The sequence below is a fragment of the Chiloscyllium punctatum genome, chromosome 39 (genome assembly GCF_047496795.1).
Source record: "Chiloscyllium punctatum isolate Juve2018m chromosome 39, sChiPun1.3, whole genome shotgun sequence".
Classification (NCBI taxonomy): domain Eukaryota; kingdom Metazoa; phylum Chordata; class Chondrichthyes; order Orectolobiformes; family Hemiscylliidae; genus Chiloscyllium; species Chiloscyllium punctatum.
The window spans coordinates 53,576,202-53,595,126 of NC_092777.1; the positions used below are offsets into that span (position 1 = coordinate 53,576,202).

Genomic DNA, 18,925 nt, shown 5'->3' on the forward strand with positions numbered 1-18,925 from the left:
TGTTTTCAAGTTTGATACAGAGTCACAGACTTTAAAAGGCACTGACTCACTTGAATAATTATCCAGGTAACATTAGAGAATTAAAACCATGTTTGAACTTGTGGTGACTTTACTTCTGATCACCAATTTCTCACAGTGACACACACCCCCAACCTGGCACCCAATCCAACCTGGATCCCAGAACCCAACCCAAAACCCCTCCCGACACCGAGCCCAACATCCTTCCTTACCTCACCCCCTCACCCACTTGCCTATTATTCTACTATCAATCTGTCACATTCCTTCCTTGTTCAATTACCAACTCCATACACCTCACCCACTTACTTGCCACCATTTCCCATTTACCTGACACTTAGCTTCTCTCTGTAGCTTTTAAACTTTTGTATTCTTAGGCATCCAGCAGCTAAATAAATCCCCTCTATTGTTTTAGTCTGTCCCATCACAGACCAATCCCCATATTTCTCAAACATTTTTAGCTAACTAATCAGACATTTTCTGCCCAGATGGTAGTCCTGATAATGTGGTCTATATAGAGACTGTTCAGTTAACCACTGGCAAAGTAAATGTATTGTTAATCATCTTATTGTGCAACTACAAACACAGGAATGTTTCTCCTAGCTCTATGGACAACAATTTATGTTCCATACCTCAGGACCTTGAGAACAGGTTGAGCACAGTGTTTCTAGACTGTTGAATTGTGTCAAGGGCTAGCATTAGTGCTGACAGCAGTTTCCCATGGGCCTGCATTGGTATGTGTGAAATAGCTCCAGTTCTGACATGATCTAATTTACAGGCCACTTATTATTAAACTAAATGTTAAAGCTACGTAAGAATTTAATATTTTGTCATTAATTATTGGGCGTACAGTTACCTTGATAAAATTGAACATGCTGTAGCCAATGGAGACACTTTATTACTTGAAAACATCAGTGAGACGGTGGAACCAGTCCTAGATGCTCTTTTGGGAAGAAACACCATCAAAAAGGGAAAGTAAGTTAAGCCGCCATATGTTTTTTGATAATTCATATACTGACTTTCTTTGGTTTATAGACACCAAGTACATAAATCATTCTAAACTACACTATGATCAATAAGGCCTTTAAATGTAAACCAACCAAGTTATTCAAGAGGTACAGACTTGTAAACTGGAGAATATATACTAAATCTTATATCAAACTTCAATTTGATCTCATTTTAAGCAGCTCTGGTTGCCATTTTATCAAGAGTATTAACGTGGCACTGGAAGGGTTACAAATATTTGCATTGCGAGATTACACCAAATTTTGAAGGCTTTTTTATATCTCTATTGAAAAGAGAAAGCTAACATTTAACCAAATAGAGGTATTGAAAATAATGGAATATTTTGATAGCATAGTCACAGGGAGTGTGTTTTCACTTGTGAGGAATAGCAGAACCAAATATAAGATAATTACAAGAAAAATCAAGTAGGGAATCCAGAAGAAACTTTTTTTACCTGGAGAGTGATAAGAATGTGGAATTTGCTGGTGTAAGAGGTAGTTGAGGTGAATAGCAGATCAGGAAAAACTGGATCAATGTATTCATTTTAGTCGCAAAAACAAAAACAAGAATATTTCTTAAATGTTGAGAGATTGGGAAACGTTTGTGTCCAAAAGGAGCTGCTGGTTCCTTGTGATAAAAATGTCACATATTGATACAATAAGTAATTAGGAATAGTAAATGGGATGATGGTCTCCATCACAAGGGGAATGAAAAAAATAATAAACAACTTGCCTTCCTTCCTTCACCCAGTATTGAGTTCCCTCCCAAGTCTTACCCACCATCTTAATATATTGTGCCTACGCTGAGGATTATAACAAGTATTCATAGAATCCCTACAATCTGGAAACAGGCCTTTCGGCCCAAGAAGTCCACACCGACCCTCCAAAGAGTAAACCATGCAGACCCATTCCCCCCACTAATGCACCTAACCTTCACATCCCTGAACACTATGGGCAATTTAGCATGGCCAATTCACCAAATCTGCACACCTTTGGATTGTAGGAGAAATACAGAATACCTGGAGGAAACCCACACAGACAAGGGAGAATGTACAAACTCCACATAGACAGTTGAACAAGGCAGGAATTGAACCCAGATCTCTGGCGCTGTAAGGCAGCAGTGCTAACCACTAAGCCACCGTGCCTCCTCTAGAAGAATCAGGGCCATAAAGGTCTCCGGCCTCATTAACACAGCTCCAATGTATCTGATTTTTTTCTGATGAAGGGCTTTTGCCCGAAACGTCGATTTCGAAGCTCCTTGAATGCTGCCTGAACTGCTGTGCTCTTCCAGCACCACTAATCCAGAATCTGGTTTCCAGCATCTGCCGTCATTGTTTTTACCTGCTTTGACTGCAGACAGTCCAATACCATTCTCTCAGAAAAGCCCCAGAAATCCATGGGCAATGATTAGCATCTCAATTCCCCCTTCCTGAGCAGGTAATGATATGTCTAAAGTTAGGCATGGGGCTTCCTATATATTTACACCCTTCAAAACTATTGTAAGTTAAGTTCAGCAAATGACTGCTCTGAACTAAAATGTACAATAATTAATATTTATTGCATATTTAGGTATATCCATATAGGAGATAAAGAAGTTGAATATCATCCCAACTTCAGAATGATACTTCAGACCAAATATTTTAATCCCCATTTCAAACCAGAAATGCAAGCTCAATGTACTTTAATTAATTTCCTTGTAACAAGAGATGGTCTGGAAGATCAACTACTGGCTGCTGTGGTTGCTAAAGAACGTCCTGATTTAGAAGAGCTGAAGGTATATTTTAATAGACATAAGATATTTTAAAAAGTTTGCAGCATCATGCACAATTTAAGTAAATATAACACATATTCTAAGACAATGGTATATTTCTGATGACATTACTCAATTAATTGAAGGATATTTTATTTGATGCTGTTTATATAGAATAGATATTACTAAGTTATTTATGGTAATACAATAATCATTTTTTATTGTTATAGGCATTGTGAAATTGTTAGCAATATCTTTGCATTCAAATGTGACTTTGTTCTTATTTCTCTCAAATTGTAAAACAATGGATTTGACTAACATGGCCGGATTTTGTTGAAAAGATAATGGTGTATAATTGACATGGTGTTAGTGCTCAAATCATCTTGTAATTTGTAGTTAGGATCAGAACAGTTTCTTTATTTATTCATGGGATGTAGACATTGCTGACTCGGCCAGTATTTCTTGGCTATCCCTAGTTGCCCCAGAGGGCAGTTAAGAGCCAACCACATTGCAGTTGGTCTGGTTTCACATGTAAGCCAGACCAGGAGGGATCATAGAATCTCTAAAGTGTAGAAGCAGGCCATCTGGACCATTGAATCCACCAACCCTCTGGAGAGCAGTCCATCCAGACCCAACTCTTTCCCTATAACCCTGCATTTCCAATAGCTAACCCACCTAGCCTGCACATTCCTGAACACCATGGGCAATTTAGCATGGCCAGTCCACCTAACCTGCACATCATTAGATTATGGAAAGAAACTCGAACACCTGGAGAAAATCCATACAGACACAGGGTGAATGTGCAAACTTCACACAGATAGTCACCGGAGGATGGAATCAATCCCAGGCCTCGGGTGCTGTGAAGCAGCAGTGCTAACCACTGAGCTACTGCGCCACCCTCAGGATGGTAAGGTTATTCCTGAAAAGACATTAATGAACCAGATTTTTTTTCTGACAATTAACAATGGTTTCATGGTTATCATTAGACTCTTAATTCCAGATTTTTATTGAATTCAATTTTAATCATGTGCCTTGGTGGAATTTGAACCCAGATCGTGATTGGTTTATACTACCTTATAACAATGGCATCTTGAAATTCAGTTACCTGAAGTTTTGATAGAGTTCCTGCAGTTGCACACTGATTGCTCTGCAATTAGGCCACTGAAAGTTAAATCTAGCAACTTACAGGTAAAGAATCATTTTAACAACATGACAATAATTAATATCTGCCTTAGCTTTTTTTTAAATAACTGCTGTTGAGGGGAACTTTGGTGCAGAGGTAGTATCCCTTCCTCTCAATTTCAAGTTTCACCTACTCTAGAGGTGTGTCATAACTTGTCTACATAAGATAAACCTAAACTTCTCTTCTTGGTCACGTCTGGACCAGAAAGTCTGGTTCTGTCATATCTGCCCCTCATGTGTGTCATAACACGTCCGAACAGGCTAATTTTAAAACCAAAACTAGAATTTCTTGTCCATTAAGTAAATCACTATAAGTAATGCTCCCTTTCAAATTTAGTTGTCGTGTCCAGCTGATTCTTTAATTGGGAGCGCCATTAAATTTTTTCTGCAGTACATGATTTGATGGCAAAACCACCCACTCAAATCAACTCTTTCAGTCTTTCCTCTGTTTATTTCTTAATCATTTAATCCTGTGCTAATGTGATATACTGCACCATTGTTCACCAAGGTTCCTGCCCTATTTAGTTTGGCTTTGCTGTCTATTATTAGTTTGCACATACAACAACTTTGATGGCAAAAAAAATTAAGATTTAAAAGGGAGCTGAGAGGTCCTTCACGCAGAGGGCGCTATGTATATGGAATGAACTGCCAGAGGAAGAGGTGGAGGCTGGTATGATTGCAACATTTAAAAGGCACCTGGATTGGTACATGAAAAGAAAGGGTTTTGAGAAATAAGGGCCAAATGCTGGCAAATGGGACTAGGTCAGATTGGCTTATCTGGTCGGCAGAGACAAGTTGGACCGAAGAATTTGTTTCTGTGCTGTACAACTCTATGATTCTTTGACTCTATAAAGCTGCCTGGTGTAGGTAAAGTTCCTGCAGAGAAGCACCTTAAACAGAACTTATCCTTTGGCAATTATTCACAACAAAGGTGTTATTAATGATTTACTGCAACAATTTAGAAATGATAACCTTGATTCAAAAAGGAAAACATGGGACCAATTTTTTGCCAGTGTTCTCTCAACATGGAAACTACACCAATAAAAATATTTGTTGGACAATTTTAAGCTTGCTACCCACAATTTTCTATTTTTTACCTGATTTCACAAAATTAGGCTTTATTTGATTAATTCAAAAGTTCTAATGAAAGACAAATTTTCGAGATTACACCCATTGTTTGCAATATATCCTCTTACCAGATTCTCTACCTATACAATCAGTTTCATACAGAAAGTTTTGTTAACAACTAACAATAAATATTCATTTTACTTTAGGCAAGACTTACAACACAACAGAATGAGTTCAAGATTGTTCTTAAACAATTAGAAGACTCTCTTTTAGCTCGACTCTCAGAAGCTTCTGGAAATTTCCTTGGTGATACAGCTCTGGTGGAGAACTTGGAGACAACCAAACAAACTGCGACTGAAATAGAACAGAAGGTCAGCTACTTAATGTTAAATTTGATGCACTCATTATTTTTATTCTTTGAAAATGAGACCCACAGTTATAAGAATTCCTCAAACCGTTGGAGTAGTATTTTATATATTTGTATTTTACTGACAGAGATAGAAAATAACATTTGAGAGGAAACTGCTTTTGCTGCTGTTTCAGTAAGGAAACAATTTCAAAACATTGGAATAAAATAGAAAGTGCTGGCAGATCTCAGCAGGTCTGGGAATAGTCATAGAAAGTGAAGCAGAGTTAACATTTGGAATCCAAATGGGCGGCACGGTGGCACAGTGGTTAGCACTGCTGCCTCATAGCGCCAGAGACCTGGGTTCAATTCCTGCCTCAGGCGACTGACTGTGTGGAGTTTGCACATTCTCACCGTGTCTGCGTGGGTTTCCTCTGGGTGCTCCGGTTTCCTCCTACAGTCCAAAGATGTACAGGTCAGGTGAATTGGCCATGCTAAATTGCCCGTAGTGTTAGGTAAGGGGTAGATGTAGGGGTATGGGTGGGTTCCGCTTCGGTGGGGCAGTGTGGACTTGTTGGGCCGAAGGGCCTGTTTCCACACTGTAAGTAATCTAATCTAATAACTCTTATTTGGAATTACAATATTTGTTGCAAAGTGAGCTATAAAGAATAAATCTTCAAAACCTGAATAAAAGTACCATAGTTATTAGAGAACTGGAAAAAAAAAAGTTGTGATAGCAACATGGAGAGAGGAACAGATTTCATGTTTCAAGTCCAATGACTCTTTTCTGGAACCTGAAAAGGAGTCACTGGAGTCAAAATGCCAACATTAGTTTCACTTGCACTATCTGTTTTTATTGATAACCTATCCTCATGCCAGATCAACCTATAACAAAATAGAATATATTTTCAAACTCATCATGTTACATGCTTTAACTAAATAACTTTATCTAAGTATTTTAATTATTTCTGTACAATGTCATTGTGAATTAAATTTAGGCTCCACGTGTTTCCCTTATGTAACAATTCTTTAGCTTGAATGAATCCGTTGACATATAAATTTTTATTTTTCGTACAGGTGGCTGAAGCAAAGGTAACAGAGGTTAAAATAAATGAGGCAAGAGAAAACTACAGACCTGCTGCCCAGAGAGCATCTTTACTCTACTTTGTTATTGATGACCTGAATAAGATCAATCCTATTTACCAGTTTTCTCTCAAGGTAAATGTTTGGTAGACCCAATCACATTTGTTAGAGGCATGAGCCATTTTTGAACACAAAATTGACAAGCTTACAGTTTACTTGCACTCGTTATTGGCAAGTTCATTGAGGGTAATGGGTAGAACAAGAAACCATTACTCTCATTTAAAGATAGTTTACACCTCTTCCAAATGAATACACCTTTGAGTGCACTCAACAGATTAGGCAAAATGGCAGGCTAAAGTAATCAGCACAAACTCACAATGTTTCATCCTCACTAACGCTCAATGCTGGAGCCCCCCAGGGATGTGTACTCAACCCCCTACTGTACTCACTGTGTACCTATGACTACGTCACCAAATACCAGACAAATGCCATTTACGAGTTCGCTGATGACATCACCATAGTCGGTCAAATCTCAGATGGTGATGAAACTGACTAGACAGGAGGTGGAAGACCTGGAAAAATGGTGCACTGAAAACAATCTAGCTCTCAATGCCGGCAAAACCAAGGAATTCATTATTGAATTTTGGCGGGATGTTACTCATGCCCCCTACACATTAACAGCACACAGATGGAACAAATGGAGAGTGTCAAGGTCCTGGGAGTAGTCATCCACACCAAGCTTTCTTGAACTCTTCATGTGGATGCACTGGTTACAAAGGCCAAACAATGTCTCTTCTTCCTCAGGTAGCTGAGAAAATTTGGCATGACGGCTAATATCCTTGCCAACTTTTATAGGTGCACCATCGAGAGCATTCTGTCTGGATGTATCACTACCTGGTATGGCAACTGTACCATTCAAGATCGGAGATGGTTACAGGTGGTGAACTCAGCCCGGACAATCACAAAGGCCAACCTCCCATCTATCGAATCCACCTATCAGGCCCACTGTCAAGGAAAGGCTGCCAGCATTCTCAAAGATCCATCCCACCCTGGCAATGTTTTCTATAACCTCTACCACTAGGGAGAAGGTATAGAAGCCTGAACACACGCACCAGCTGGTTTCGAAACAGTTTCTACCCTACTGTTGTTAGAATACTGAATGGACTCACAAACACTTCGCTTGTACATGGGTTTATGTTTTTACCGCTGATTATTTACTTATCTATGCTACTTAACTATGTGATCTGCCTGTATTGCTCGCAAAACAAAGTTTTTCACTGTGCCTCGGTACATGTGGTAATAAATTCAATTCAATTCAATTTTCCAACACTGCTTTAGAAGTATTGGTGGAGAAAGTCAACCAAGGAAGTGCTGTCCACTTTACTCCCAGCAGTAAATGAGTTTCCTGGCCAGCTTTATATAGTCAGTAGATAGGTGATAAAACTGGTCAATGTAAGAGGCATTGTATCCAGGAGCAGGTCACAGTGAAGAAATAATTTGAAAGATTTCAAGCAGCATCTGTAAAGGAAGGAATAGAGAAAATGTTTTGAGTCCAGTGATCCTTTGTCAGAATCCTTTCTCATGTAAAAATCCATCTTGTGTAAAGGTCAGTGCCTTTTTTTAGTGTTTTGATTATTAATTTTCCAGTAATTACTTTGGTTCATTAAATAAAGGGACAGATGGGACTAACATCGACTAAATGATCTATTGTGATGTCTTCCAGAAAGAAAATCAAGAGCATAGCTCAATCTAAATCAGAGAAAAAGTGACGTAAATGACCAGAGGTCAAATGGTTAAATTATCAACTTTTCTCTGATGGTCTAACATAGGGTAATTGGACTCAAAATGTTAACACGACTTCTCTTTCTGCAGATGTTGCCAGACATGCTGGGTTTCTCCAGTACTTTCTGTTTGTGATATAAATACAGTTCTACATTTTAACTTCCACACACCTCCTGCACCACCCAGAGTTACCTATACTTTATAAGAACACTGAATTTTCATAGAACATTACAGCGCAGTACAGGCCCTTTGGCCCTCAATGATGCGCCGCCCTGTCATATTAATCTGAAGCCCATCCCACCCACACTATTCCAAGTACGTCCATATGCCTGTCCAATGACGACTTAAATGCACTTAAACTTGGCGAATCTACTACCATTGCAGGCAAAGCATTCCATACCCTTACTACTTTCTGAGTAAAGAAACTACCTCTGACATCTGTCTTATACCTACCTCACCTCACTTTAAAGTTGTGTCCCCTCGTGTTTGCCGTCCCCATACTTGGAAAAAGACTCTCCCTGTCCACTCTATCTAACCCTCTGATTATCTTTTATGTCTCTATTAAGTCACCTCTCAACCTTCTTCTATCTAACGAGAACAGCATCAAGGCCCTCAGCCTTTCCTCATAAGACATTCCTTCCATACCAGGCAATATCTAGTAAATCTCCTCTGCACCCTTTCCAAATCTTCCACATCCTTCTTATAATACGGTGACCAGAACTGTACACAATAATCCAAGTGTGGCCGTACCGGAGCTTTGTACAGCTATAGCCTAACCTCCTGGTTCCAGAACTCAATCCCTCTATTGATAAAGGCCAAAACACTGTATGCCTTCTTAACAACCCTGTCAATCTGAATATAGAAAGGGCCTTAGACTTTGCTGTTTTTCGTGGGTTCAATTGCTTGTTGTGGCTCTCATATAGATAGCATTCTCACCCTTTAATTCTGCCATAAGAGATCGGGAGATAATCTGGACAGTATCATCTTCCACTGTTGATTTACAGTGGACATGATAAAAATGTAGTTTCATTGAAAAGAAACCATTCTCTGAGAAAAGTGGAATTATCAAGTTTGACATTGATCTTTAGATGTGCCTGGTGGCTTTAAAGAAAACATTCTCATGTCCTGATGGTTGGATATCTCAGATGTTTTATTCCCACCACACGTCCCTACTTCTGTGGATTTGTCTTTGTGCATCAACCTTGAGCTGTTGGAAAATTGCCCTTTGATTTGCTACTTGTTTTCACGGTGGTGTTCTTATGTATCTGCTGCCTTGCACTTCTAAATAGTAATGTATTGGGTTTTGAATGTGTTGTCTGAGGACCCTTGGTGAATTTTTGCAGTGCACCTTGTGGATGGTACACACTGCTACTAGATATTTATTCTTGTAGATGGTGGACAGGCTTTGGGACCATTAGGAGATTAATTTGTTACTGCAGGATTTCTACCCTCTAACTCGGTCTTAGAGCCAAAGTAATTGCATGGCTAGTCCAGTTCAGTTTTCATTTAATTCCCAGAATGTTGTTAGTGGGACATTCAGTGAAGGTAAAGTTATTGAATGTCAAAAGATGATGGTTAGACTCCTCTTGCTGCAGATGGTCTTGCATTTGTCTGGCATTTGTGCAACACAAATGTTACTTGCCACTTCTTAGACCAAGCAGGATATTGTCTAAGTCTTGCTACTTTGGACATAAATTGCTTCAGTATCTAAAAATTGAACATTGTGAAACTATCAGTGAAGAATATAGCTAGGGCTTTTTGATGGCATACTCAGTCAAATGGGGATTTAATGTCAAGGGCAGCCCGTCTCACCACTCCTCTGGAAGTCAGCTCTCTGGTCCATGCTTCAACCAAGGCTATAATGAGGACTGGAACAGAGTGGGCCTGCCAGAAATCAAACTAAGTGTCAATGACCAGGATGTTGCTAGTCAAATTCTGTTTAATAAATCAAATTTTTTATTGGGGTCACTTGTGGGCCAGACTGGATAAGGACAACATATTTCTTTCCTTGAGGGATGTTGGTGAACCAAATGGGTTTTATAGCCATCAGTAGAGATTCATGGTAACCCTTAGACTAGCTTTTTAATTCCAGATCTTTATTAAATTCAAATTTCACCATCTACCATGTCACCAGATTATGACTAGGTGATTACCTCGACTTAAGAACTCTCCCATCATGCAACTGGTGGTAGAGAGTAGACTGATGGGGCAATAATAGGCTGGTATTTCTCCAGCTCATTATATACAGGACACACCTGGGCAATTTTAACATTGCTGAGTAGATGTCAGGCCAGACTGGAACAGCTTGGCTAGGGGCATGGAAAGTTCTGAAGCTTAAATCTTCTGTACAATGTCCAGAATATTGTCAGGTTCCATAGCCTTTGCAGTATCCACAGCCTTCAGCCATTTTTTTGATATCACATGGAGTAAATTCAAATTGATTGAAATTTGGCATCTATGATGGTGAGGACATTTTCTGTTGAATAAGTCTGAGTGATAACATTACTTGGTGGTGATTTGTTTTTTTCTTTTGCTGTTCTAGGTCTTGCAATATTTTGGTGCTAGGTGAATGTTCATCATTGATTGAACGATTCAATTAGCTGGCATCATCCTCAGCATGGATTGAGTGTCACAGACATCACTTCAGTTTTGGAGCTAGGCAATAATGATTTGATCTAGGAATCCTTCATGTGGTTTTGTGTTTGACCTTTGAGTGAAAGGGGCTATAATATAACTGTGCAGCGAAATCGACGTTTCAGGCAAAAGCCCTTCCTCCTGAGGAAGGGCTTTTGCCCAAAATGTCGATTTCACTGCTCGTTGGATGCTGCCTGAACTGCTGTGCTCTTCCAGCACCACTAATCCAGTATTTGGTTTTCAGCATCTGCAGTCATTGTTTTTACCTCTATAATATAACTGTGCTAAGCATACTTTGTCAGCAGGACTTTTTCCACTCCTTTTTCAAAATAGTTCAACTTCGGATATCAGTTTTATGATTAACCTTCAAAAAGATGATCACGGTGAGAATGGAACTTGTCCATGATATCCTCAAAGTCAAAGGTTGGGGAATTAGCACTGACGATATTGACATATTAGTCATAGCTAATCTTTAGATAACATATCATGAATTTTTGATCAATCCAAATGGAAATTTCCAGTAGTGAATCCAAGATCAAACCCCACATGGCAAAATCTAACTCCTTAGACATGAGTGTTGCCATCAATCTTTTCTTTGCAAGAGAAGATATATACTTGTGCTTGTTCCTTCAACTCCCCACTTCAGGAAAGTGGGACTCACTGAATTCAGATTTTTTTCAGATGGTCACTTTGGAGACTAACCAGAAGAATTCTAACATTCAAAGTTGCTAAATTTAAAATATTATTCTTTCACTACTAATATGGTCATACTGCAGGGTGTTGTTCTCTGGGTAAAAGAAAGTGAATAGCCTTTAAGAACACCTTTTCTAGCCTCCTCACCATTTAGAGTGAATAGAGGTTATCCTGAAGACGACTGCACAATCGCCGATGCTTCGGCCCAAAGACACCTCTGTCCCATTACAGTTAGTCATCACTTTCATCTGTTGCCTGTGATTCTTGACCAGGCAATTTCACAGCAATGTCCCTGTCATCAATGTCTGTCACCATAGGACTTGGCAAATAGACCATGGTAGAAGCTTCACATTACTTTGTTTCACATGGAGACCTTGAGGTGCCATCATTGTCCACATAATCTTAAACTTGTTACATGTTTAAGATTGGAAAAAAATGAATAGCTAATTTTAGACCATCTTTTCTGGGCTTCTCTCCATTTGGGATGAGCAGACAGTCATTAATTGGTGGTCATATTTCAGAAATGTGTCAAACCACAATGACAGGTGCTACATTGCCAATGCAACCTTCTTTTTCCAGACACAGTCTGCATCTGAGCATAGTTAACCTAAACCCATAGAATATCTTGAGATCATGGTAGTTGCACAACGAGCTGATAATTCAGGTGCATTGCTCATGAGGCAGCAGGAATCTAGAATCAGACAGTGTAGAAGAGGCCCTTCAGTCCTTCGGGTCTGTAGCACCAAAATTTCTACACACAGTTCTAAGCATGAGCAGTTAAGGTAGCATGTCTCCAGTGGCTGGTGAAGTGCACAATCATCTTTTCCTTGTTCTGATTTTGAGAACTTGCAAGTTTACATGTTGCCTGACACCTTCCCTCCACCCACCCCACCAGTTCTTGTCACCATGGGTGGACTACTAGGAGAAAGGAGCTCCTCACAACATTGCTCAAGAGATTTTGAGAGCAAACAAGTCTCTCTACCATGCCAAAGTAGCAATCTACAGAGACTGCTCATAGTACCACTACTGGCTACAAGTTGATTGAGTATTCTGAGCCTTATGCTCATTTACAGGCGACATGCAATTCAATGTGATCTTTTAATACAGTTATGCCAAAGCAGCTAATAGTTGATATGTAAACTTTAACAGAAAAATAATGCAATTATTGTTTTATTATTTAGGCCTTTCATGTCACATTTGAGAAAGCCATTCAACGCTCAGTACCAGCAGATGATGTCAAGGAGCGTGTCCTCAATCTCACAGATGAAATCACCTATTCTGTTTTTGTGTATATAACCAGAGGTCTATTTGAAAGAGACAAACTCATCTTCACAGCTCAAGTTGCTTTTCAGGTATATCAGTGCTTTATTTTTGGTAAAGGGAGCTAGCATGTATCATACTTTTAAAAAGTGTCTGTACTTCTCAGCATTGTGCTAAGAATTTGATTTTTCATCTTGATTTGTTACCATCTGCAGAGGACAGTATTATTTCAGACTATCAATAATGGAACTAACTCCAAAGATAAAGTATGGTAGATTCCTTTCAGTGTACCTCCAAATTCCAGGGTAACTCCTCCCACTGGTTGAGCTCTGTGTCTGAAAAGTAAACAAGTCTGAACTCTTCCATCTGAAATTGGGCTTTCAGCTTTCAGGATTGGGACTTTCAAACTGCTCCCAAAGCTACATGCCCAAGAGCATAATTAACAAAAAATCAGGCAGGAGGCCACATCACCTCATTAAAATGACAATAATAATCCTGCATCTGTAGCCACAAAGCAGAAAAATTATTTCATACTTTGTTTTACAGCTTATGTCATATGAACATGCAATACTTTTTTTCCAACTTACACTTTCATTTGTTTTATTGTTGATTAACATTTTTATTGTCTGCAGATATAATAAGGATCTTCTAGTTGCTAAATATTATAGCTTTGTTAGTTGATCTACTTTGTCATTTCTTAACTTTGCTGGAATTTTTTTTAAGATGTTCATGGATTTCAAGGTTGCAATATGTTCCACTATACTATTAACAAATGAAGCTTTTAAACAAAAACTACACGACAATGCAATAAATTTATACAGCAAAGTAATGGAAAGCACAAATCAATTGGAGGGAGCTAAATGTTTTACAAGATGAAGAGAAGAATGATACAGAAGTTAAATCAGAAAATAGCATTTGTAGGAAGAAATTGCATGGACCATGGAAAATTCACGTTCATGTTCAGGATGTGTCATTGGAATCCTTTTGAAGAAAATAATAACATGTTTGACAAGAGAAATGGAGTAATAAATGGTTCATTTTGTTCAAAGCAAAAACAGTTTTGACAAGAAATACAAGAAGATGAAATTAAGTTAATTTTTGTTTTTGATTTAATAATGATATTATTAGTTGATTGATTAAGAAATACAAAATATCAAGGAATTAGCATGTTCATAATTTTGCATATTTTGCCAAAGTCATCATATATATCTGTTTCAGGAGGAATATGTAGTTTCTTCAAACATTTTGCATAGCAAAGATAAGTGAGTCAAGCAGAATTTAAAACATGATTAAGGTTACGTCAAGGGTACTTTTTAATTTAGCACAGATGAATGCAGGGACAGTTAGGAATTAGCAGACCAGAAAACACATGTAGATAGAATTTCAGTATCTCCTTCCAGGTACTGCGTGCACTGAGCTCAAATATTCTGAATATACTGAGTATTTCGAGGTCAGTATATTTACACAACTGGCTGTTAATACTCATGAACTGTCCAATACTCATGAACAACTGAACTGGATTTCTAGGCACTAGATGCCAATAAGCAGATTACAGCAGATGGAATACAGAGTTTTCAGGCTGACACCTAAATATGCTGTGAAGCGTGGAGTTTAGAGAATGGATACTGCATAATTGGAGAACTGCAAATGTATTTTATCAGAAATATGGAATGTTTGTTTAATTTTATTAAAGGTCAGAGAACCAAACATTCTCTGTGTACCGGCTGGCTTGCTGTATTCATCTGAATTCTATTTCTGCCGTAAGAGCCAGGTAGAGTCAGCTGTGCACTTGGAATGCTTTCTAGGCCTTAGGCATACGGCTGGGATAGTGAACACTTTTGCCTCTCAGGATTGAAGTGTCATGTTGCCAACTTCTTTGAATAATAGTGATGGGACTATCAAAGAAATCAAAACAAAAAAATACCAGTAATTGTAACATTAAAAAGACATGGAAAGCTTTGGGCTCTAATATCCTTTATTGAACAGGTACTTTGTAAAGTTATTGCCATATGGCTCAAAGATAAATTCAATACTGACCAATAAACAGAAGTATATTTTTGCCATTTAGAAATTACCATTACTAATATTCTGCCTCATAGGTATTTTTAATGAAAAAGGAAATAAATCCGAATCATCTCGACTTTTTGCTGCGGTTCCCATTTAAAGCTGGTGTTACAAGCCCTGTTGACTTTCTTTCACACCAAGGATGGGGTGGAATTTTGGTATGTAGTAACATACAAAGTGGCATTGTTTTCTGACATTAGTGAGCAAGATGATGAATGTAATATTTTATGAGTGCAAACCGAAAGGCTTTTATAAGCAGAGCAAAATATGCTGTTTTGTATACTAAAGCAAATCGGTAATAAGAAAACCATGGAATTAACTAAGATGGTGTCTTGAAGGTATTTTATAGAGAATTGACTGCAATCTGGATTGGAAGTGTATAAAAACAAGTGGCTTATTTTCCCTGGTTCTTATGGAAATCAAACAGGAGAGTGTACTTGAAGGGGTAAACTATGTCACCACCTCTATTTAAAGCCAAAAGGTAGCAATGGAGTTGTAGTGTATGTAAGAGATTGGCCCAAATTGGACCTTATTAAAATAATCTGAGTATTCCCTGAAGAATCATGGGTGTTCAGCATGTACTACATCCACTGAATAAGTACTGCCTAATTATTTTGCTTCAGGGATATCATGCCTGGTATTCATCTGGTAACACAAATTATTCTTCCAGTGACTTCATTAAACTTCGTCTGCCTTGTGGATCTCCTTGGGTTTACAGAGTTGTGACTCAAAACCAGAGCTGTCACTTTCTATTTTGTTCAGTCTCCTGTTAATTTGTGCTCTCAGATCTTGATTTAGATAAAACCAACTCTTGAGGAATTAAATATTCTTGGTTCCAAATTTCCATACTGTCTTAGGAAATAGGAGCAGTAGCCATTCAGCCATTTGATCCTGTTTTGCTATTCATTAAGATCAAAACAGATCTTCTATCTACTTCACTTCCATCTTCGCCATCATTTTCCTCCACTTTCACAATATCCCTATATCTCATGTTTCCATTAGAATCAAGAATACAGCAATTGCAGGCTTGAAAATACCCAATAATTGATTATCTATAACATTCTAGATAAAGAATTTGCAAGGTTGACAACCTTGCTAATGAAGAAATTTCTCCTCATCTCAGTCCAGCCCTTTATTCTAAGACAGTGGTCCCTAGTTCCTGATTCCTTAGGCAGGGTAAATATCCTCCTAGCACTTGCCCAGGATAGTTCAACCTTTCAACGTGGGAGTCTTCATTTAAATATTTTTCCTGCTTGGACTTGTGTGCAAGTTTCTGAAAAGGAAGATTCAGCACAGCAGTAAACATGAATTTGAAAGAAAACAAAATCCAATGCAAAAAAAATCAATAATTTACATGAGTAATTAATATAAATGGTCAATGAAAAGTTCCAAGCATCAGAGCCAATTCATAAAATTTGTTTTGCTTTCCCAGTCAAGAAACCCAGCTAGAATGAAACAGCACAGATGCCCAGTCCTGATCCCCAACAGTGAGGGAGGGGACCAGCACCAAGCTAAGGAGTTGGATTTAATTAATGCAAACTTGCAAACACCTGTGTTTGCATGCATTGTAACTTGGCCTTGGTAGAATTCATGTGAAAGTAGAATTTGAAGTGCATTGCCCTTCAGTATAGGTTTTTGTCCTCTTCCAGCCAGCTGTGTGGATATTTGAGGAGAAATGAAAGGTTTTTGTGTTCACCTGTCTCAGATTTCACACACTCTCTCCCACGTGCTCACATACTTTCTTCCTCACTCGTACACAAATTTTCCCTCTCCCTCACTCTCACCTTCTACTATCCTCCCCCATACATTCCCCACCCCCACTATTTCCTTCTGTCCCATCATCATACTCCCTTAACACCTTCTCTCCCTCATCCCTCACACTCTCTCACACCACTCTCCCTACCATCCTCTGTCCCTCATTTCCACTTTCACTGTCTGCTGACATACACTCTCACATGCTTACCCAGGGTCCCCTGTCACAAGCACTTTGCTCCGCCTTTCTTGACAACCTCTTCCAGGCTACCTGGGGCTAGTCTTCACTATACTTAACAGGCTAGTATGGTTCCTTATTTTCTCTTTCCCACCCTATACTATTGCAAACTCACTGACACCATCGGTCCCAATATGCAGACCTCAAGCTTCATGAAGCTATTTGGTCAGACAGCACACTGCCCTTCCTATCAGAGGTTGTTTTTCTTCCACATTCATGGGAGACAGAATGAGAACCTGCCTTAAATTGGAAGAGAATCTCCTTGCACAATCTTCCATTCGTACTTTCTATATTTTGAACAAAGGTTTGAAAGGTCACATGGGAAACCCTGATGGCCCATATTGTGGCTCCCAGCTCCCTAGTGGACAAGCCTGATCTACACTGTCATGCTCCTTATGAATTTCATGTTTCAATTAAATCACCTCTCACTCTTCTAAATTCTAAGTTTTATCAGCCCAGCCAACCCCTACATTCCTTATAAGGCAATTCTCCTATCTCATGAATTAGTCTACTTAATCTTTGTTCAACTGTCACTAAGGAAAGATGATCTTTCCTTGGTTGTGAAACCAAATGTGTACATGGTATTCAGTATTTTCAGTGAAATTGTCCAAGTACAAATACTACTAAAGCCAGACCTTGTTTTTCAGATGTAGATTCCACAGTAATTAAGGTCATGGGTTAAAACAAGTCCAATGTATTTGTCTATATAAGAAATTCTATCAAAAACAAGCTCAAGCAGCTGAATGGCCTACTCCTGTTACAATATAGTTGTTCACTCAATGTAATAGTACCAAATTTGGAAAATAACAAAAGGTGCTCCACCTTGAGTATAATTTTCAGCTGTTTTGTTCAGGGGTTCAACTAAGCTTTGAACTACCCTTTATGTAAGGCTTGAAATTATAGCTGAGATATGATCTACATGAGCAATAAAGCAAGGTCAAGGGACTGATTGTCCTCCTGTTTCGCTGTTTTGAACTGACAGCAACAGAAAAATACCAAAATCAAATGGAAAAAAAATCCAGAAGGAAATATTAATAAAATGACCAAGCCTTTATCTAACTGAAGAAGTGAATCCTTTGTCTCCTACTTTGTACAACAATAGATTAATTTCACAGATGTAGATTTATTTTGCAACAGGGCTTTCTGTTTGTCAGGAAGTAAGTGAACTATAAAACTCTTAAACTAATAGCAAAAAGGCATATACAGTATTTTTCAGTTAAGTAGATAAGAAGAAATGATTTCTTATATCCAAAACCATTCTTTCCTGTGAAGGATTTGTTGGTCTATCATTTGATCAACACACATTTAGCTATTATATTAATGTCACACATTCCACATATTGATAAATTATCAAGAAATCACATTCTTTCATACAGATGATCTAACTTTTCCGAAGGCCTTTGTATGACTAACATTGATTTCCAAAGGAATGGCATTAGATGTACTTGATTTCCTTTATATCAAATATCCTGACTAGTGTAAACTTCAGCATCAGCATTATGGGGCTACCAAATGCTCTTGATGCACTTAATCGCCATTTACCTCCACAGTTAGCTTGTTTGAATGAAAACAAAGTGCAAATGAAGTTAAGTCCCAATGAAGTTGTCTTTACAAGTTAGAATATTCTTTTCTGACTCCAAAGAATCAAAAAGAGTATTCAGCAGATTGCCATAACCCCACCATGACCATAGTCACATGGGTTTAATGCTTGTTATAAACTCACAGCAGGCGCCTGATAGTATTTAGGATTAGTGGTGCTGGAAGAGCACAGCAGTTCAGGCAGCATCCAAGGAGCTTCGAAATCGGTGTTTCGGGCAAATGCCCTTCATCAGGAATAAAGGCAGTGAGCCTGAAGCGTGGAGAGATAAGCTAGAGGAGGGTGGGGGTGGGGAGAAAGTAGCATAGAGTACAATGGGTGAGTGGGGGAGGGGATGAAGGTGATAGGTCAAGGAGGAGAGGGTGGAGTGGATGGCTGGAAAAGGAGATAGGCAGGTAGAAGTCAAGGGGACAGTGCTGAGCTGGAAGTTTAGAACTAGGGTGAGGTGGGGGAAGGG

General features: G+C 38.7%; 1 protein-coding gene across 1 annotated transcript in view; it reads left to right on the forward strand.

Annotated features, from left to right (window-relative positions):
* The window catches only part of LOC140464058 (dynein axonemal heavy chain 17-like), a 408,886-nt gene that overhangs the window by 353,522 nt on the left and 36,439 nt on the right, over positions 1-18,925 (forward strand). The window contains exons 57-62 of the mRNA XM_072558720.1: positions 868-990; positions 2,589-2,793; positions 5,226-5,390; positions 6,443-6,583; positions 12,739-12,909; positions 14,917-15,039. Of these exons, the coding sequence (XP_072414821.1) occupies positions 868-990; positions 2,589-2,793; positions 5,226-5,390; positions 6,443-6,583; positions 12,739-12,909; positions 14,917-15,039 (928 nt within the window). The remainder of the gene's footprint in view (positions 1-867; positions 991-2,588; positions 2,794-5,225; positions 5,391-6,442; positions 6,584-12,738; positions 12,910-14,916; positions 15,040-18,925) is intronic.